Source organism: Delphinus delphis, chromosome 6, assembly GCF_949987515.2.
Source record: "Delphinus delphis chromosome 6, mDelDel1.2, whole genome shotgun sequence".
NCBI lineage: Eukaryota > Metazoa > Chordata > Mammalia > Artiodactyla > Delphinidae > Delphinus > Delphinus delphis.
In genome coordinates this window covers 346952-367946 of record NC_082688.1, presented here as the reverse complement: position 1 = coordinate 367946, position 20995 = coordinate 346952, and the positions used below count along the sequence as shown (strand labels likewise).

The 20995-nt window shown below is 51.8% G+C and overlaps 1 protein-coding gene across 5 annotated transcripts in view; it reads left to right on the top strand.

The window, feature by feature from the left end:
• The window catches only part of EHMT1 (euchromatic histone lysine methyltransferase 1), a 148019-nt gene that overhangs the window by 99689 nt on the left and 27335 nt on the right, over positions 1-20995 (top strand). For all 5 annotated transcript variants that reach the window (XM_060013667.1, XM_060013668.2, XM_060013666.1 and 2 more), the window contains exons 10-16: positions 463-608; positions 6461-6604; positions 7379-7605; positions 9104-9277; positions 10370-10452; positions 11561-11667; positions 16365-16487. In XM_060013667.1, the coding sequence (XP_059869650.1) occupies positions 463-608; positions 6461-6604; positions 7379-7605; positions 9104-9277; positions 10370-10452; positions 11561-11667; positions 16365-16487 (1004 nt within the window). The remainder of the gene's footprint in view (positions 1-462; positions 609-6460; positions 6605-7378; positions 7606-9103; positions 9278-10369; positions 10453-11560; positions 11668-16364; positions 16488-20995) is intronic.

Here is a 20995-nt window from a genome sequence, read left to right as displayed (position 1 = left end):
CGGTGCTGCCCGCCTTGCCCTGCCCGTAAGTTGGGTCAGGCGGTGATGTGCTGCGCCGGACACTTTCTTCGTGATCCTAGTTTTCTTCTTTGTGTTCCCCAATTCTTTCCTCCTTCCGCCTAATAAGCAGGCGCTTTGTGCTCTTGTAGTGGGTGAGGAGCGCTCTAGATGATCAGGAGACAAGCTGCCTCCAAACCCTTTCAGGTTGAACCGAACGTTCGCTTCGTGGCTGCAATTCTAAAATCAAGTGACGAAGACAAGTGCTTCCTGGCTGGGAAGCATGTGGGAAGCGAAGTCCCAGGCGGTCTGGCTCCTGGACCTCGGCTCCTGGGCGGCTGCCCGCGGGCGTGTCTGCAGGGACTGTGTCCCCACTTTCTTGCCCTGCGGAGGTGGGGTGGGCGGGGCCGAGTGTAGCAAAGCTCTCTGGGCCGTGGTGTTGACACGCATTGTGTGTGACCGCAGGGCTGGCCAACGGTCCCGACGTAGGCGAGACGGACGGCCTTCAGGAGGTGCCCCTCTGCAGCTGCCGGATGGAGACCCCGAAAAGCCGAGAGATCACCACCCTGGCCAACAACCAGTGCATGGCCACGGAGAGCGTGGACCATCAGGTGAGCAGGTTTGCGTTCCTGTGCGAGGGGGGCCCCCGCCTGGCAGCACCGGCTCTGCTCAGGAGGATGGTGCTGTGTGCGTGGCCGGGCAGGCGCGGTGGCTGGGAGCCAACACGGCTGCGGGCGCTGCTCCGCTGAGGTCACGCTTTCCCAAAGGCTTTTCTACTTTGCTGTGAACTCGGACGTGGATGGGTGAGAGGCAGAGCTGCACCTGAGGTTGCTCGCAGCCTCTCCACGGGCCCCGTCACCTTCTTTAGAAGGACTGTCTGTGATGAAAGCGTTACAGTTGACCTTCTGAACCTGCTGCTCGGCGTCCGAGCCGCCAGCACTTGGGTCTGTCCCGCTCTGCTCGCTTGGCTTTGAGCCAGCGTTTAGCACTTGTCTCCTGTAACAGAAGTAACAGTAATTCCCATTATCATGTGACGCCTAGCTGGTGGTCAGACGTCTGTGTTCTCCGCTCTGGCTGAATCCGGGTGGGTTCCGCCCACCCTCCTGCGGCCCCGCCACTGGCCCGGGGCTGGTCATTCCCTTTAGTTCCCGAATCTTAGGACTGGAGGTCGGAGCTCGTCCAGGTGCTGAGATTGTCACTGCATTCCGGCCGGCCTTGGCAGGGGCACTGTGAGGTCGAGTTCCTGCCCTCGGTCCATCGTCCGGTGAGAGGTTGCGGAGTGGCGGCTCCACAGTTCTCTTGTTCCTCCTGCAGTGACTCTCCGGTGTCTCTGGAACAGAACTTCCTCACCTTCTGGGGCTGTTTGTGCCCCTGAAACATGCTTCATCCTGCGTTCGCAGCACAAGTAGTGACTTCGTGGTCTCTTTTGCAGCTCTTCCGAGTAATGAGTTGGTGCCTTGACGCCTTCCGGTGCCCCTCCCACCCGATCCCCAAAGTTCATCTTAGGAACTCACAGTCTTTTCTCTTTTCAGTCTGTTACATATAAATTTTTTGTTGTAAAATGAAATATAAATCCAGAAAACAATACAAGACAAATGTTCGGCCTAATGAGTCTGTCTAGGGTGGGCCCTCTGGTAACCATTTCCCAGGGTCAGGAAATGGGATTGTCCACAAATAGCTACCACCCGGCTTCTGTTTTCTAAATGGTTTCACCAGCCATACAGGTGTCCCTAGACGCTGTTGCCCACTTGTCCTTTCTCTTCTTTTCCCTTTATGTGTGGAGCAGCCGGGCCATTTGACCCCGTGGTCTGAGCAGTGGCTCCCGTGCTCACGGGGCCTCCAGCGCCCCTGTCTGCAGTTTATACAGAAGTGGACCCGGCTCAGCTGAGGGGAGTTTAGTCCAAGATAAAGGCTCGTGATATCTGGTTGCCTCTCTTTTTCTGCCGTGGGCAGCTGTTGAGTCTTCACGCCTGTGTTTATTAATTCATCAGAGGTTCCAAAACGGTGATGTTGTGTCGCCTACTGCTCATTTATTAGCTGGATGGTTTCATGAAGAGCCTTGTCATCTCGTCTGCTCTTTTGTTAGCCAGCAGAACATCTCAGAGGAAGGACCGCACTGGTGCTTGAGCCTTCCTCTTTATTTCCCAGTCGTTCAGGTAATGAATTTGTTCTCTGTCATCTTCTGAGGTTGGCCAGTTCTTACTTTTAAAATATCATTATGAACTCATGTGTTTAAACAGATTTGACGGGTTCTAATCGTTGTTGTTGTTGTTATTATTATTATTATTGAAGCTTCACCCCCCTCCACCCCTTGGCCTGCAGGACCCTCTTCATATTGGACTCTTTTAGGGGATATGCATGGTCAAAAGTATTTTTATAACAATACTGAAAAGTTAAGTGCCTTTTCACTTACTCTTTCACAGGGTGTACAGTGGCATTTTGTACGTTTGCAAGACCTGTATAACTCAGGGAATGAGTGATTTTCATGGTGTTACAAAATCATTCACAGTGCAAGACACGTGGATGGATTTTAGTGTAACGGTACTAAACTTGTGGACAGTGGATTGAGATTTTTACATTGCAGCAAATCTTTTGAGAAACTACCCCTTGTAGAGTTTTGCTGTGGTGTCAGAGAAGAACGTCCACCTTTGCCTGCTCTGAATGCAGAAGCAGCTATGAGGTTCATCTGTCTTATTAAACCAGATATTAAAGAGTTTTGTGAACAATATAAAACAATGACATTTTTCATTAACTTTTTTAAAAGTAATTTTTTAATTAAAATACGTTCTTTACGTGATAGGTTTATTGCTATTTTTAAATAAATTAATATTTAAAAATTTTCTCTCTTAATTTCTAACACGGTAAATGTTAATAGACGTACCCCATTTGGACACAAGCTCTTTGGGACCTTTGGTGATTTTTAGGAGTATAAAAGAGCACTGAACCCGGAGATTTTGAGAACCATTGTTGTCGATCTTCTCTTTTCTTCATTTCTCTTGTCCCTGTCCTGCTTACTTTCAGCTCAGCTTTGTCCTGGTGTCCTCGTGCCCCGAACTAGAAGGGGGTCCAGGCGCGTTGGGTTTGAGGGTTCCTGGCGGCTGGCCCGCAATGGCCCCAGGTCTTAGGCAGCCCCAGACTTGCTGGGATTGGGCAGGGTTTCTCCCAGGTTGCCTGCTCTTCTCAGCCCCAGGGAGGACCTTTTGGTATCTTGGTTCCCCCCTGTCCTTGGGTCCACGAGACACTGCTTCGCTGTGTCCCTCTTCCCCCATCCTCTCCCCTCCTCCTGCCCGGGCACCAGCGTCTAGCAGGCCCACCCTTACCCATTTGCATCCTGTGGCCTTTGGTTTTGGTTTAAATATCGTCTCTGGGTTTTGGTTTTGCTGTCTAGTTGCTCTGTTTTTCTGTGGGATTCCAGGAAATTCTTAAGCTGCTGCTATGTTCCCCAAAATATTTTTCTCTTTCGCTGCTCAGGTTGCCTTGGCCTTAGCTGGCAGCGGCCCCTCAGAGCTAATAGCTCCTTCGTTCTGTGTCTCCTTCCCATCAGCTTTATTGAGGCATAATTCACACACTTGAGGTCACCTTTCTGCTTGTGTGTCTCTGAGTCACATGAGTGACATGAGTGACTCAGATCACACGAGTGACACGTGTGACAGGTGCACACAATCGTGCAACCAACACGCTCCTCTGATTTCTGTGCGAGGGAGGGGTGTCGACTCTTCAGCTCGGGCCGGTTTTACATGACTCCTGTCGTCTTGGGGGGGTCCACTGTGTCCTTGGGGATTCGGGATGTCTGGTGCTGACACAGGACACCCCCCCGCCCCGCCGCTGCCAGACCTGTGCTGCCTGTATGTTTGGAGATCTCTTTAGACAGCGTGTCCTGCACAGGGCCCGATAGTCTCTGTCTTCCCAGTGGTTTGCTTGGATCATCCCCATTGCACTTATCAAGGTAGTTGGGTTAGTCTGACATCTTAATAGTGCTAAGAATTATGCCATCTGTTCTTCCTTTTTCTTCATTTTCTGCCTCTTGGATTGAGTCCCCCCCCCCCCCCGCTGCGCTGGGTCTTTGTTGTGGCATGTGGGATCTTTTGTTGCGGCGTGGGCCGGCGCTCTCTAGTTGGGGCTCACAGGCTCCAGAGCGCGTGGGCTTAGTTGCCCCGAGGCATGTGGGATCTTAGTTCCCCAGACAGGGATACAGGGATCAAACTCGTGTTCCCTGCATTGGCAGGCAGATTCTTAAGCACTGGACCACCGGGGAAGTCCCAGGTTGAAATTTTTTATGATTCCAATTTATTCCACTGTTGGCTTTATTTTTTATGTATTTTCCTCACGTTTTCAGCAGTTGCTTTGGAGTTTGTAACATACATCCTTAGTTTATCACGGTCTTGCTTGAATTGATATCGTACCGCTTAACATGTAAGACTCTTACATGTGTGGGCCCAAATCCTGTCTCCCATCTTTTGTCATATGTTTGAGTTTCATATATGCTATTATTTTTGTACATACTCATCTTTTAGACTGAGTAACCGTAATCATCTCTTGTTTCCCTTTATTTAAACTGCATCCAGAGCGTTCTTCCTCTGTTCCGATCTGATTTCTCTCTGATACCACAGTCCCTGTGCCTGAGGACCCTTCCCCCCATAGTACAAGTCTGCTCATAATGAATTCTCTTTTGTTTGTTTGAAAAAGTCCTTGTTTTGCTTCCAGTTTTGAGAGACACTTTGATGGGTACAGAATTCTGGGCACTTCGGGACGTCGGTCGGTGTTGCCGTCTGAAGGTCCCGAGGAGCGGCCGCGGCCTTTGTTGCTGTAGTCCTCCGCGCTGACCTCTGAGGCTGAGGTGTGGGGTTGTGCTGCTCTCTCTTGGTGTTTGTCCTTTTTAGGTTTCTCTGAGCTTCTTGGACTTGTACCCGGTGTCTCTGTTTTCCTAGAAAATCAGTTCCTGCCCAGTGTCTTTATTTTTTCTCTTTCCGAAACCAGCCACTCGACGCGGGCTCGTGGGATGTCGTCTTACAGCTGATGGAGGCTCCGCACTTGCGTTCTCTTCCCATTTTGGGGTCCGACGGTTTCTGTTGAACTTCCTCCTCGCTGAGTGTACTTGAGCCAGTCAGAGGCCTCCACCTGTGTCTCCTGATGGCCTCGCGGGTCCTGGTGGTGGTAGGGGGCGTCCTGGTGGCTGTTTGTTGCCCCCCACCCGCTGCTGGAGATCCTGAATGTCCACGACGTGGGTGGGTCTCAGGGTCCCTCCCCCCAAGCAACCCTTGGCCCCTTTTACTTTTCGTCCTGGGATTTTCTCCATGTTCTCAAATACCTGCTTTCTACCCTCTTTTCCTGACCTCTCCTTTGAGGTGTTGTCTGAGGGTTCTTACTGTGGGAAGGGTGCCCCCCCCCGGCCCCCGCACCGCGGTCTGCATCTGTCTGTCCCTCCCTCCGTCGATCGAGGGAGGCTCTTTGCTGTTTTCGTGGAAGCGTCCACAGCTGGGCCAGGGGTTTCCTCTCCTGAGCAACCTTTCCTTTTTCCCAGAGTTAGTAATTGCCTCGTTTCTCATTGTTTCCTTTGTGCCTGTTACCGATTCCACCCCAAACTGATGGACTTGCTCACTTTGTAGGGTTTTCGGACACATCGGTCCCTCTCAGTCGGGGGCACGTTGCCTCAGCAGCTCCTTGAGGGAGGTTCCTGGGGGGAAGGTCTGGGCCGATCCTCTCCTGTCGCCACAGCTTCACGGGCGCAGTTTCCTCTCACGTCCTGATCACGTTGCCGTCTGCTTCGGGCTGTCCGTGTCTCAGGAGCCCCGGCCCCCGCTCTGGGTCCTCTCTGCAGAGCCTCCAGCCTTCTCACCTCTTCTCCATTTTCCACATTTTTGACTTTTTGCTTTACTTTAGAAAATTCCCTCCGTCTCCCAGCGCTTCCATGGAAATTTCACTTCTCCCTCCTATTTCTGGTGCTGAGAGCTTGATTTTGTGCCCTCCCTCGTGGCCTCCTGTTCCAGCCTCAGAGCCGCCTGGGCCTCTTTCCTGGGGGCATTGGCCCCATCTGCCCCCCCGATCTCTGGGCTCCATGGAGTCTCTGAGAACGGGCTCCCTTGAGGAACAGGCGAGGAGGAAGCTGGGGCTGGGGGTGCGTCACCCGCACCAGCTGCCAGGAGGCCAGGGTCCTTGTTGGAAGGCGCCAGGGCGACAGCGGGCGCAGGTGGGCCGCCCGAGTGCTGGTGGGTCCTGTGGATTCTCTGTGCTCCCCGCTACTGGTCGTGCTTCCTGGCATGTGTCCTGTTCCCTTTGATGCCCCAGCCCCTAGCCCAGGCTGTTCTCCTCATGTGGCCACCGTGACCCCCTGGTCCGTGAACCGGCGGCACAGCCCTTCATCACGTTGTGGAGGACCCGGCCGCCTTCCTGCTTTGATTTCCTGACATCCCCCTCCCCCGCCCTGTGACATGGCAGCAGCTGACTCGGTCTCGTCTGATTGCAGCTGGGCAGGTGCACGAACAGCGTGGTCAAGCATGAGCTGATGCGCCCGTCCAGCAAGGCGCCGCTCCTGGTGCTGTGTGAAGACCACCGGGGCCGGATGGTGAAGCACCAGTGCTGTCCCGGCTGCGGCTACTTCTGCACCGCCGTGAGTGTCCGGCCCCCTCTGTCCTGCCCTTGGCCTCTGGGGGCACCTGGGCCCCCGGCTCCCTTCCTGCCGCTCACGTGTCTACCTAGGCAGGGCCGCCTGGCCCTCCACTGCGTCCTGCTCGCCAGTGCCTCCGGGACCTTCTCCATCAGTGACTTCATCCACAGATGCTCATGTGGCTCACATGGCCCTCACTTGGTCTCCGTGTGGCCCTTTGTGCTCCTGGGCCCAGAGCCTCTCCCCCAGGGTCTTCTCCAGACGTCACGCCTGTGTGCCCTCGCCATCCTCATCATGCTTTTCTGCTTCTGCTGAAAAGGGGTTCCCAGGGAGAGCGCTGCTCCTCGGCCCAGAGCCCTGGCCTGAGGCCGGGTCGCCCGGAGGGCATGGTGTCAGGCGCTCTTTGCCAAGGGCTGTTGGCGGCACCTCCCTCCTCGGGCTTTTGCTTCTGGGAGTGTCTTCCCGGGTGTGTCTTCCGTGGGTCCGTCTTTGGACTTAGATGCGGCACGTCCCCTGGTCAGAGCAGCTGGAGAGTGAGCCTTGGCCTCCTCGGGGCGCGGGGATGGGGATTTTCTCTCCTTCAAATAGCACGTGTGTGGACGTGCCTTGGGAGGGGCCCCGTGGACGCAGGGCATCATTTCTTCTCACCCGGAGAGGGGCTGGGAGCCCCCCGGGCTCTGGCTTACTGCCCCCACACAGAGCTCAGTTCTGGGCTTTGCTTGCTCCTCTGCGTATTAGCCCCAATTAAAAGAAGATTTCTGGCCTCCTTGTTTTTAGGGTAATTTTATGGAATGTCAGCCCGAGAGCAGCATCTCTCACCGTTTCCACAAAGCCTGCGCCTCTCGAGTCGATAACGCCAGTTACTGTCCCCACTGTGGGGAGGAGACCTCCAAGGCCAGAGAGGTGACCATCGCAAAAGCAGACACGACCTCCACCGTGACGCTGGCCCCTGGGCAGGAGAAGGGCTCCACAGTGGAGGGCAGGGCCGACACCACCACAGGCAGGTACGGCGTCCCCTGAGCCCTCAGAGTTCACCTGACGATGCCCGTCTTTAATTGTTGCTCATGTCTTCCGACTTGCCAGACGTCTCCCAGCTGGTTCACACTCGCTGTGATTTCTGACACGTGAGGCTGTGAGGCATGCTGACTTTCGTTTGCTCGCTGCCACTGTGCACATGTCTCTTCTGCACTCAGTGTAGTTTTGTACATCTCTTTGCCTGATTTTGAACCAGTATCACACCATCCTAATTGATGTGGTATCACAGTATTTTCGGTCGAAGCACAGTACTCCCATAGGTAGCTGTTAGTATACACCTGAAACATCGGTCCCTGTGTGTACTTGTCCCTACCCACGTGTACCTGTGCGTGCCTGTCCCTACACATCTGTACCTGTGCGTGCCTGTCCCTACCCATCTGTACCTGTGTGTACCTGTCCCTAAACATCTGTACCTGTGTGTAGTGTATGATATGAAACATTAGTGTCAGCTGCTGTAGTCTGCTCTTACTGCGTCATGTTTTGGAGGCCCTAGCTGAACACAGAAGAAACAGTCTTTAAAAGAGAAGGGTTGATATTGGAAACATAATTTTCTTCTCAGAAGTATTCAGTAGAAATAGCTGAAGAACTCATAAAGCTAAATGGAGTCAGTCAGCCAGAGGATCAGGTAAGAAAAGGTGTCAGAAGCCTCGTCCCCACTAGTGTGTCCAGCTAGAAGCCAGGGTGGTGGAGAGAGAGCCTTTCAAAACAGCAACAAAACCCGTAACCTACCTAGGAAAAAGCAAGCGATACTACACTGATAAAAAAGGAAACTATAAAACTTCACTGAAGGTCATTTAAGAGACTCGAATTGTAGACATTCAAAACTGAATATTGGAATGGTGTCGACTCCTTCATATTATTCTGTATTAATCGTATTAATCTATAAATTTAATGATTTTTTTTTTTTTTGCGGTACGTGGGCCTCTCGCTGTTGTGGCCTCTCCCGTTGCGGAGCACAGGCTCCGGACGCGCAGGCTCAGTGGCCATGGCTCACGGGCCCAGCCGCTCTGCGGCATGTGGGATCCTCCCGGACTGGGGCACAAACCCGTGTCCCCTGCGTCGGCAGGCGGACTCTCAACCACTGTGCCACCAGGGAAGCCCTAAATTTAATGATTTTTGAGTCAAAATTCCAAGGTGTCCCTTGCGTTGGGAGGGCAGTGGACTTTAGATTCAACCTGAAGTTCATTCGCTAAAGCATATTTGAACATTGGGCAAAAAGTCCTGGGAAAGCCGCCCTCACTTCTGAATGCCATTTTTCTCTGGGATTTGATTCTGAGTCTGGGCTCTTCCCTCCAGGGGCTGAGCAGACAGATGGTCAGTGAACCTGAGACCATTTTCACTCTCAGAAGAGCAGTGCCGTTGGAGGGTCCGAGTGAATCATGTTTTGTGTTTTCATTGGTTTCCACACGAAGGGAGAGTTCCACGTCTCTAAAACTCAGAATTCCACTTATTTCTTCCTCCCCGAAGCACTGCTGGACCCCCGCTCTCAGAGGATGACAAGCCGCAGAGCACAGCCCCCCAGGTGCCCGAGGCCTTCGACCCCATGGGGCCGGCCGGGCTGGGGAAGCCAGCGCCCGGCCTCTCCCAGGGACCTGGGAAGGAAACCCTGGAGAGCGCGCTCATCGCCCTGGACTCGGAGAAGTAAGGCCTGGCGCTCCCTTCCTGCAGACTCTTCCCCTCCGTGTCCTCCTGCATGAGTCAGCCGCCGGCACTTCCGCACGCGTCCTTGTCCCCCTGCGGCGTCTGGTGCTGGCCAGGGCCACACGTCCCCGCTGTCTGCGCCCCCAGGGCCACGGCATTCCCAGGAGGTCGCTGAGGCCTTCCTTAGGTCTCCTGTTAGCATTGGTCATCAGGACCATGCACCTTCTCTTCCGTTACTTTGGGAAACGATTGCAGGTTATCGTCCGTTCCACTAAGAGCAAAGTGATCCTCTGAAGGCATAGTGAGGACAGTCCTGGGAGGCTCTGGCACATGTTTCCCTGGACACGTTGACCGTGGCTCTGACCTCAGGATGTTAGGGCCAGTGTCACTCTGTGGCTCCTCGTCTCTGAAAGGAGAGTTTGGAGCAGGTGGCCCGTCGGTTGTCCCTGCGGCTCCCATTACTGCAACCCACCTGTGGCTCTGCAGGAGGGCCCGGTGCACCGACCCATGACCCCACAGGTGTCCACTGGTCATGGGGTTCCACGATCAGGGCTCTGGCCAGGCCGCGCGGCTCCCTCCCTCAGAGCTTCACCTTCCTGTCTTGCTTCTCGGGAAGTTGTAGTGTTGGGACACGTTCCTGAGTCCCCACAGCTTTTTCTCTGTCCGCCTCCAGCCTGGTCTCTAGCCCTGGTCTTATGGTGACTGTCCAGTCCCCTGCCCTACTCACCGGGTCCAGACTCTGTACTGTGAAGTGGGTGGGTGTAGCTGGGTGTGACATGCTGCCTCCACCACCTCGGGGGTCCCTTGACCTCATGCTATAGAGAAGAAGCAGCTCGCTCTGTGCCCTGCACAGAATGCAGAACCTCAGGAACCATTCTCGTGCTGTGGGTGAAGGAGATGCTCACTAATTTTGGTTATTTTTACTGTGAGATGCCTGGTGGGTGTGGCATCCTTGACCTTGAGGCTGGGCAGGTGGGCCCAACCCAGGCCTTCCCAGCCTGCAGGTGCCGCGCGCACACGTGTGCCTGCATGCGTGTGTGTGTGTGTGCGCGTGTAGCCTGTGCTCACTGCTGTCTTGTGCTTTCTCCGCAGACCCAAGAAGCTCCGCTTCCACCCGAAGCAGCTGTACTTCTCGGCCCGGCAAGGGGAGCTGCAGAAGGTGCTGCTCATGCTGGGTAGGTGGCCATATCTGTCAGCGTCTCTCGGTGACTGTCCACCGTGTCCCGCTCTGTCCGGTTTCTCTGGTTGGTGCACACGGGCTCCCCTGGTGTTCAGCCCGTTCACAGTGTTCATGCTCAGTCACGGCAGTGGAAGTATTCTCCAGGAATTCCTCGTTTTTTTTTTTTTTGTACGGGTCTTACTTGTGGCACGTGGGATCTTTGTTGCATGTGGGCTCTTAGTTGCGGCATGCGGGATTTAGTTCCCTGACCAGGCATTGAACCTGGGGCCCTTGCACTGGGAGTGCAGAGTCTTAACCACTGAACCACCAAGGAAGTCCCAGGAATTCCCCATTTTTAAACAGGAATTAAGTATGTGATTATTAGGTTAAGAAAAGATGTCGACTCCATGAAAGCAGAGTTAGCCAGCTGGGCTGTTGTGCCGTGTGGATGGAGTTGGCGCCCTCGTGTGCAGGGTGCAGCCCACCTGGCACTTGTGTTTTCAGTGTGTATCTGCCTTTATGGGTTTTTAACACCTGAAAATGTACTGGTCGGGTCCTTCCCAGCTCCGTCTCCTGCAGAGCAAGGGACAGCGCTTTGATTCTGAGCTCAGAGCGTAGGCTTGATTTCTCTGGCTTGAAAAGGCTGATTAAGAATCGTTTAACTTGACAGTAAGTCAAGAAAGAAGCTTAACAATTTGCTCTGAAAAAAAAAAAGGTTTTATTTTATGTTGACTGAAATGGCGATTTTAATCATTTTCCTCGTGGACCTTGTGCGATGCTGAGTTCGCCTTGCCGGTCCGTGGTTGGCCTTGTAGCCCGTCTCCATTCCAGGCTGGGAGCTGTGCTCAGCAACCGCCTTCCCTTTGGGCCTGTCCTGGGGGTCCTGCTCCCTGTGGAGCATCCATCCTGGGGCCCCGCCACCCTCACGCTCGGGCCCAGGCCTGGGGACGGGAGAGACGGGGGAACCCAGAGTTAGATGAGGGTGTCTAGGAGGAGCGCAGGTGCTGGGGGTATCTGACCACAGGCCTGCCTGTCGGTTCCACCTGGAGCCTTGCCAGCCCTTGCGCCATCCCGGGCTCTGGGGGCTGCACCTGCGGTAACCGGCACCTCCTGTTGGTTTGCAGTTGACGGGATCGACCCCAACTTCAAGATGGAGCACCAGAGCAAGCGCTCGCCCCTGCATGCTGCGGCGGAGGCCGGCCATGTGGACATCTGTCACATGCTGATTCAGGTCAGATGCGGTCTTCTTGGGGCCACCAAAGCAAGACAGCCTGGCCTGGGTCCCGAGAGCCGGGCCGCCCAGTAGTGCCAGAGGCTCCCAGGCCCACCTGCCCTGGCTCTGCCCAGTGCCCTCAGCCCCTCCGCTGCCTCTCCTGCCAGTTACGCCGCCTCTGGAGATGACGCACTGCCATTCGGTGTTTGACTTGTTTTAGTTCGTTTGGGTTTTTAGTGTCACCGACTTCTGGCGTGGGAGGGTTTAGCCCAGGCATGCGCACATGCCTCCTCCTACCCCCCGCCCTGCACTGAGAGCTTGCATTCCGTGGTCATGTAAATGTGTCCTGGACACCCCCCCCCCCCCCGCCCCCCAATCCACCCCGAGCAGGCAGACTGGCCCTGTGTCATCTGGGAAGCACATCGTCTACTCTTGGTGCTGCTGCTCTCTGGGACATCCCTCCCCTGGCCCGTGTTGGGGCCCCTGTTTCCTGGAGGCCACCCTTAAGCCACATGTTTATCTCTGGAGCCTTCAGGAAATTTCCTTTCACCCACGGGTCTGGAGTTTCCCCACAGCCCAGGTTCAGGTCTGGGAGATTTTCTGTCTGGGCTCCAGGTCCTTCCGCAAGCGCCTACGTTTACCTGCTGCAGCTTCTGGACTCACGCTCCGTCCCGCTTTTCTGGGCGGCGCTCTCGGCGTGACCCTCGGCTCCTCTCGGGGTCTCGTCTGTGCTGCCACGTTTTTCTGTAGCCTCTGGGTCTTCCCACAGTGTTTGGAAGCTTTATACTGGTCTGTTCATTCTGGTCTTTCTTATTTCAGGTTTCCCTCAAATGCCTGGTGGATCCTGTTTGTTTGTAAAGGAAAGGACTGAAATGCCGGTGGTGGGCTCTTGGCTGGGGCCCGTCAGCTGGAGGTTTTCGTGTCGGGTGGGCTTCGGGATGGCTCTGTGTCTGGAGAGGACCGTCCTGTGGGCATCTCTGTTGGGGCCCTGGACGGACACCCCCCTCCCCCAGGTCTCTTGTCTAGTCACAGCTGCTCTGTGTCACTGTCGGCCTGGAGTGTCTGCTTCATCCTCTTCTCACCTGTGCTGTGTGCACAGACTAAGATGTGCTTGTATGAAGTGTGGAGCCTGCTTTTGCATTGGTGTTGTACAGTGGGGTTACCTGTTGGTTTAGATTTCTAACACCCGAGACCCATTTGTCAGAACCCTCCCAAGTTTGGCTCACGCCAGAGGCTCCGTTTGGACAGATCTCTTTAAGTAGCATGTAGCCAGCTTCTAAAAAGCTCTGTCTGACAGCCTTGGTATTTTAATAGGAATCTTCAATCTACTTATGCTTACTGTAACTTTTGACATTTAAAATTTATTTCTGATTTCTTATATTGTAGATTTGATTCTCAACCTCTTAAAACAAATATTTCTTTTTTTTTTTTTCCCTCTCCTTTGCTGCCTTCTTTTGGATTGACTTTTGTTTTGTCTCATTTCCTTTCTCTTTATTTGCTTGGAAGTTATAGTCTTTGCTTTCTTGCCTCCAGAGGTCACTCTGTGATTCTAACAAGTGGCTGTTACTTGCTCAGTCTTGAGACAGAGGGGGGAGGGGGAGGGGGAGGGGGAGGAGGAGAGGGAAGAAGAGGAGGGGCAGAGGGGGAGGGGGAACAATTGATGGTCTTCTGACATGATTCTTCCTTTGGAAAAGGTAGTTTCACACTCCTTTGAAAGAATCTATTCCCCCCACACCCCAACTTTTTTTTTTTTTAACATAAAAACGTGTGTGAGCTACATACAGAAAAATCATTGAAACGTAAACGTCTTGGTTAATGAGTGGTTCTAAAGGGACATGGCCTGATCTGCTTGCCCCCCAGAAGCACCATGTGTCCCTCCCCCGTGGCAGCTCTCCTAGCCTGTGTTGTGACGATCAGGTGTGTGTGTTTCTGCGCGCTCACAGCCCCACAGAGGTCCTCAACCCCATGGCTCAGCTCTGTCCACTTGTAAACCTCACACAGTGTGAATTCTTTGTCTGCCTCTTTCATTCAAAGAGCAAAAGCCTAAGAGTCATTCACTGAACTGCTGCCCCGTTTCCTGCTTCTCCCCACTGGCCGTGAGAGTGGAAGACTGTCCGGGGCAAAGAACACAGGAGCTCTGTGTTCTGTTTTGCAGCCTCTTGTGAGTTGTAAGCTGTTGCAGAATAAAACATGTATTTTGGAAAAAACCAACGTTTTATACATCAGCAATCTTTATGACTCTGTACTGTCTGCCCGGAGCCTGGAGGCGTGACCGCCTGACATCACTTCAGATTAGATTGTCAGCCTGGTGGTTAATTTGGTGGCCCAGGCTGCAGACTCCCCGACTTGGGGACTGTGCTCTTGTGTCCTTTTCTCCCCAGAACCCATCCGACGTGGGACGGATTTCCTTTGCTTTGCCCCGAATCCGAGGGTGAGGCGCAGCTTTGGTGGGTGCCCACCTCACGTGCCCCCAGAGGGGCTCTGGCCCTTGGTCCCAGGCAGCAGGCACCCTCGCTCACGCTTGGGGTCAGTGGAGGAGCACCTGTGAGGAGTGGTTTGGGTATTTCCCGGTCTGTTTAATTTTCATGCCGAGGTCTCGCTGGAAACAGCTCCATCCAGGCAACTGCGGCGCGGTGGCCCTGCCACAGGTGGACACTTAATGTAAATAACAACATTAAACGAAACCCCAGCAGGACGCATTCTGGGGCGCTCGGGTGCATGTCCGGTGTGCGGGGGCACGAGGTCAGGGGCAGCTGTGCTGGTCGCCGCCACTGACACCCTCCGGTACCCTTGGCCAGCCCCAACCTTTGGCCGGCACCAGGCACGCCCGTGGTCAGAGTGACCTGCCGCGCGGCTCTCCGGGCCCGGGCCTGGGTGTGTCCCCACTTGTGGTCACTGCTTTGGCTTCTCCTACCTGGGTCTCCATCTGCTCGCCGGCTCTGTCGCCATCCTGTCCCTCCGTGTTAGTGTTTGCTTGCATCTGGGGTCCATCTCGCCTGCTTTGCTTTTGCCTGCTCTGCAGGCCGTGAGCCCAGGAGGCATCTACTAATAGGAAAAGGTGCGTTTTCTAGCAGTCATGGGCCCAGAGGGGAGGGACAGAGCGACAACCGCTGCCCTGCCCCCTGGGAGCCCAGGATGTGCCGTGGGCTGTGCTCGCCCCGCACCTCCCGGGCCCTCTGTTCCCTCTGGGTGGAGGCCCTCCTTCCACCTCCCTCCGTGTCTCAGATCTCTCCGCGTTGTCTCCTGACCACCCCTGCCTCTTCCTGGTGACGATCACTAGCCTTTGGGCTGACTTCCCAGGTGTGGTCCTGGGTTGCCCACATGTCCCTGTGCGGGGCCTCCGTGCTGGTGGGTGGGGCCGTCACTGGCCGGCGCAGGTTTCAGACAAGCACACCGAGCAGCCGTCCTCACACTCTACCTGGGTGTCGGGTGGGAGGGCCTGGCCCTCCGAGCCCGACCCTCTGCACCGTGCGGCCCATGGCTCTGCTCTTGGTCATCTGCCCGTCTGGGCCTCTCAGATATGGGCCCTGTCGGGGGCTGCCTGGCCTGTGGGCCCCTCCCTTCCGGGCCGTCCCCCGGGCAGGCTTGCGGCCCGGGCTCTCGCACCCCTGGGTGTTCAGGGTGGTTTGGGGGTGGGGGGGTCTTGCCAAGTGTGTGCACCCCGTCACAGGCGGCGCCTGGCCTTTCACCGGCAGAGGGCACATCTTGGCCTGTGCAGCCTGGCAGAGCATGGCCGACCCCACGCTGGCCTCGTCAGCGCTACGCAGACCCCCACCCCGCACCTTTATCTCGTGTGGTTTTCCAAGTTTCGTTGTTAAAGTTAGCTGCTGTGGAATCCTGGCTCTGCCTCGCGCTCAGGTTGGGCCATCTGACCTGTGTCCCCCACTCATCTCCTGCCTGGATGCCCCTGCTCTCTGACGTTAGCTCTGCTCCGTGGGAACAGCCGAGTCTCCTTCACCATCCCTGACCACCTCAGTTCCCCTGGCTTTCCATGTGTACCATTCTAGGTCTATTTTTAAATTTCTTACTAAACTGGGTTACTTTTGTTTTTTAATTGCTAGTAGTAAAAACGATACTATTTTCAGCCTTATAAGTATTAGCTCTTTTAAATCGTTCAGCTGCCAAACACTTGCTTTGCTGTTAGTGGAAAACCCACTTTAAGGTTGGGCGTTTCAGTTTCACACAGACGATTTACCCAAGCATACCTCCTGGCTCGTTGGTTTCCAAGTACACACTCCATTGGAAAATGCATCCTGGGAATGAGTTTTTCTTCAGTTTGTTTTGGCAGGTGTTTAGAACAGCCGGAGACAGAGGTCTCTGAGGCCCCCGAGCTGGGGCCCCACGGTCCCTGCAGGCTGGGCCACCGCCTGCCTCCTGGCCCTGCCTTGCTGAGTCCCCTTCAGCACCCCTTCTTTGTCTGTTCTGGGGTCTAACCTTCTTTCTTATTTCTAAAAGTGCTGTCACTAACGTTACTGTAAGCATTTCTACCCAATTAGCTTAGAAATGAAATGCTCTTCTTGAACTAAAGTTTTGATAGTTACAGAATAACCATGTCTCTGAATTCTGCTTTGGAAGATTCAGGCTTAGTCGATAGAAAGACTTAATGTAGCCCCTGAGATCCCTCTGTTTCCAAGTGCTGAGCCTGGGAAATATTTCCTCGCTGGGTGTGGCTGCGGTGGCAGCTCTCACACCTGAGCTGTCCCTCTTTTCACCAGGCGGGCGCCAACATCGACACCTGCTCAGAGGACCAGAGGACCCCGCTGATGGAGGCGGCAGAAAACAACCACTTAGACGCGGTGAAGTACCTCATCAAGGCCGGGGCCCTCGTGGATCCGAAGGTACTCACTGCTCAGAAGCACACCCCTGTTTCATGTAGAAGCTCCTCGTGAAGAGGAACAGGGCCGGTTCCTTGCTGGAACGTCTTCAGAAATCGGTAGCCACCAAGCATCCACCGGGTTGTCTGGAAGTAGGTAGTTCACCTTACTTGGTTACCGGTTTATTTGTGGAAAATACTAGTGAGCACTGGATCCACTATGCCTGACGATAGTCAAGCATCTGATAGGGAGTTTGTGTGCAGAGGTGTTCAGCTTCCTTCTTTGGATAGGCACATCTTCTCTCTTCTGTCTTCAGTTTGGAGCAGTTAGGCAAGAAAGAAATAGAAGGCATCCAGATTGGAAAGGGGGAAGAAAAATGATCTCTGTTCACAGATGACATGATCTTATATGTAAAAAAATCATAAAGAATCCACACAAAATATTGTTAGTACTAATAAATACATTCAGGAAAGTTGTAAGATACCAAATCAGTACAGAAATGTCAGTTGTATTTCTATACACTTGTGATGAACTATCCGAAAAGGAAATAAAACAGTTCCACTTACAATAGCATTGAGAAGAATAAAATACTTAGGAATAAACTTAACGGAGGAAGCGAAAGATTTGTACACTAAAAAATGCTGAAAGAAATTAAAGAAGACACAGATAAATGGAAATTATCTGGTGTTCATGGATTGGAAGAAGACAGTACCTTCCTCCCTCAGTATCTGCGGGGGATTGATTCCAGGACCACTGCAGATAGCAACCCGCCGATGCTCGAGTCCCTTAATGGTACAGTCAGCCCTCCATATCCGTGGGTTCTGCATCCGTGGATACTGAGTGCCGAGTGTATTGTTAAAATGTCATTGCTACCGAGAACGATCTTCAGATTCAGTGCAATCCCTATCAGAATCCCAATGCCTTTTTTTACAGCTTATAGAAAAACCCATCCTAAAATTCATAGGGAACCTTGAGGGACCCTGAACAACCAAAACAATCCTGCAAAAGAACAAAGCTGGAGGCCTCCCACTTCCTGACTTCAAAACTTATGACAGGGGCTTCCCTGGTGGCGCAGTGGTTGAGAGTCCGCCTGCCGTCGCAGGGGACGTGGGTTCGTGCCCTGGTCTGGGAAGATCCCACATGCCGCGGAGCGGCTGGGCCGGGGAGCCATGGCCGCTGAGCCTGCGCGTCCGGAGCCTGTGCTCCACAACGGGAGAGGCCACAACAGTGAGAGGCCCGTGTACCACAAAACAAAACAAAACAAACTTACGACAGAGCTGCAGTAATCAAAACCATGTGGTACCAGCCTAGAGACAGACGTATAGAACAGTGAATAGAGTGCCCAGAAATAAACCCTCGCAGATATGATCAAGTGATTAACGTTAAGGGGGCCCAGAGCATCCAATGGCAGGAGAGGGCGTCTTTTCACAAGTGCTGGGAAAACTGGACTTCCACATGCAGAAGGATGAGGTTACAGTGTATTCAGAAATTATCTCAAAGGGGATCAAAGACCTAAACTTAGAGCTAAAATCGTAAAACTCTTGGAAGAAAACAGGAAAATCTGTATGACATTGGATTTGGCAATCATTTCTTGGGTATGACACCAAAAGCACAGACAATAAAAGGAAAAACTAGGTAACTTAAACTTCATCAAAATTTATAAACTCTTGTCCATCAAAGGACACTCTTCAAGAGAGTGAAGAGGCAACCCACAGAAGGGGAAGATATTCATAAATTCTGTATCTGATAGGGCTTTACTATCCAGAATATATTGACAAGTCCTACCACTCAATAACAAACTCTAGCCCAGCTCAAAAATGGGCAGAGTGTGAGTAGACATTTCTCCAGAGAAGATATTTGAATGGCCAGTTAGCACGTGAAAAGATGTTCAACATCATTAGTCATTAGGGAAATGCAGTCAAAACCATGGTGAGACCCTTAGGACACCTATTATCTAAAAATCAGAAAATAAGTGCTAGCAAAGATGTGGAGAAATTGGAATTCTCATATATTGCTGGTGGAAATGTAACATGATGCAGTTAACCGTGGAAAGCAGTTTGGTGGCTCCTCAAACAGTTAAACATAGAATTACTGTATGATCCAGCAATTCCAGTCCAGGGTGTGTGCCCAAAGAAACAGGAAGCGCGGACACGGACAGGTATGTACACACCTTGTTCACAACATTGCTTACAGTAACTAAAAGGTGGAAGCAACCCAGTGTCCATTGACGGGCGATGGATAAGCCAGATGTGGTCCATCCATATGATGGAGTGCTATTCAGCCTTACTTCAAAAAGGAGGGAAATTCTGACAAAGGCTGCAACACAGGTGAACTTGAGAACGTTATGCTGAGTGAAAGAAGCCAGACACAGAAGGACGAATATTGTATGATTCCACTTATGTGCGGAACCTGGGACAGGCAGATTTAGAGACTGAAAGTAGATTGGAGGTTACCCGGGGTGAGGGGGGGATACTGTTGCTGAGTGGTGACCGAGCTTCTGCCTGGGCTGATGGACAGGCTTTGAGAATAGAGTGTGGTGATGGTACAGCTCTGTGAAAGCAATTCATGTTGCCACTGAATCACTCTAAAATGGTTAAAAGGGCAAGTTTTATGTCATATACACACACACGCAATAACAGAAAAAATGCTAAATCCCACAGCCCTTCAAATTAATACACATTTTTTCCAACAAAAAAATGATCGTCTGTTCATACTAATTTATCAACTCCTTGTTCCCATCAAATTAACTTCTCACTCGTTTTTCTATGTCATTAAATATTCTATAACATTATTTCAAGTGGCTGTGTTGTATTTCATGATACAATTTGTGTCATTTTTTTAGATTTGCGGACTGTTTAATATTTATGTTATTTTCAGTTTTTATTGTACAGAATGCTTCAACAGACATTTCATAGCTAAATCTTTGCACGTTTGATTTCTTTAAGACAGATTTCTGGGTGTGTGTGTGGAATTGCTAGATCAAAATATATAATCATTTCTAAGGCTTTTGATCCCTCTCTCTGAATTGCATCCGGGAGTGTCTGAGCACTCGTTTCCCTGTACTCTTACAAGTGCCGATCATTACAGTTAAAAAAAAAATTAACAATTTGATATGCAAAAATGATTATTTTTTTTTTTTTTTACTATTTTAATTTGCTTCTCTCAAAGTTAACTTTTTTTGTATGTAGTTATTTACATTTGTTGTGAATATTTTTTCAAGCTGGTATTTAGTCCTTTGCTTTTGGTGGTTTTTGAGATCTGGAAACCTTTAGCTTTTCTATGACTATCTATAGATAACTGTTATTAATCCTCTCCGTTAGGATGGGTGGGTGAGTTCTGCCCAGTTCTCGGCCAGGGGACGATTTCCCAGCCTCGTCACAGGAGCCAGCGCCCAAGCAAAGCACCACTGAAGAGGCAAGAGGTCAGTGTTCAGGGCTTTACAGAAGCAGCTGGAGCCTGCAGGACAAGTGATTGGAGGAGGTCTGGAGTAGACAGTTCACCGATGAGCTTGTTAGCAGCACTCTGGGTGCTGTAGAAGAAAGGGTCCTTGAAATCCAAGACCAATCAGAGAAACCATTCTGTCTGAAAAGCAGACTGTAGGACAACATTGAGCTGTCTGATGTGTAATTGGAGTCCCAGAAAGGAGAGAAAACCCAGTGGAAAAAAATTTATTGAAGGAAAAATGGTCATAAATTTCCCAAATTTGGTGAAAAATAACCTACAGATTCAAGAAACTCAGCAGACCCCAAGCTGGATAAATACTAAGGCTGCCACACCTAAATACCTCATGTTAAACTGTCGAAAACCTTAACACAGCCCCAGAAAAGACACACAATACGTGTAAGCGAACGTTACGAAAATTTGCCAACTTTGCATTTGAAACGACGGAGGCCAGGAGACAATGGAGTGATATTCTTATTGTGCTAAAAGGGAAGAAAAAAACCTCAAAAAAATTGTCAGCCCAGAATGCTACAGCCAGTAAAAGCGTCCTTCAGAAAGCACTTGTGAAATAAAACATTTTCAGGTACACAAAAGCTGATAGGACTTACCAGCAGGTTTACACTAAAGCTTGTGGGAGGAAAATCCCGTTCTTGGGGAATGAAAATACTAGAAATGGTAAATACTTGTTTTCTTTAAGTTTCTTAAAAGACAAAGGCTGCTTAAAGCAAGAAGAATATTGTAAGATGGAGTTTACACAAACTTGGAAGTGAGACAGGACAGCGGGAGCACAGGGGGAGCCAGTGGTGGATGTGAGCAGGGTCCTCGGGTTTTAGTTCTTTCCTGGGAGGGAATAAGTACTGACCTAAGTGGATGGGAAAGTTGAAGCTTGTGATCCCTACAGAACATTAAGGCAATAATTTCAAAGAAGTATAGCTTTCAGGAAAACTTTTTAAAAAGCTAGTAGAAGAAGTAAAACGGAATGTTAAAAAATACTTGTGTAACTAAAAAGCAGGAAAAGAGGACTAGAAACAGGTAGGACAAATAGGAAGGTGGTCATCTAACCCTAAAACCGTGTCGTAATTACACCCAGT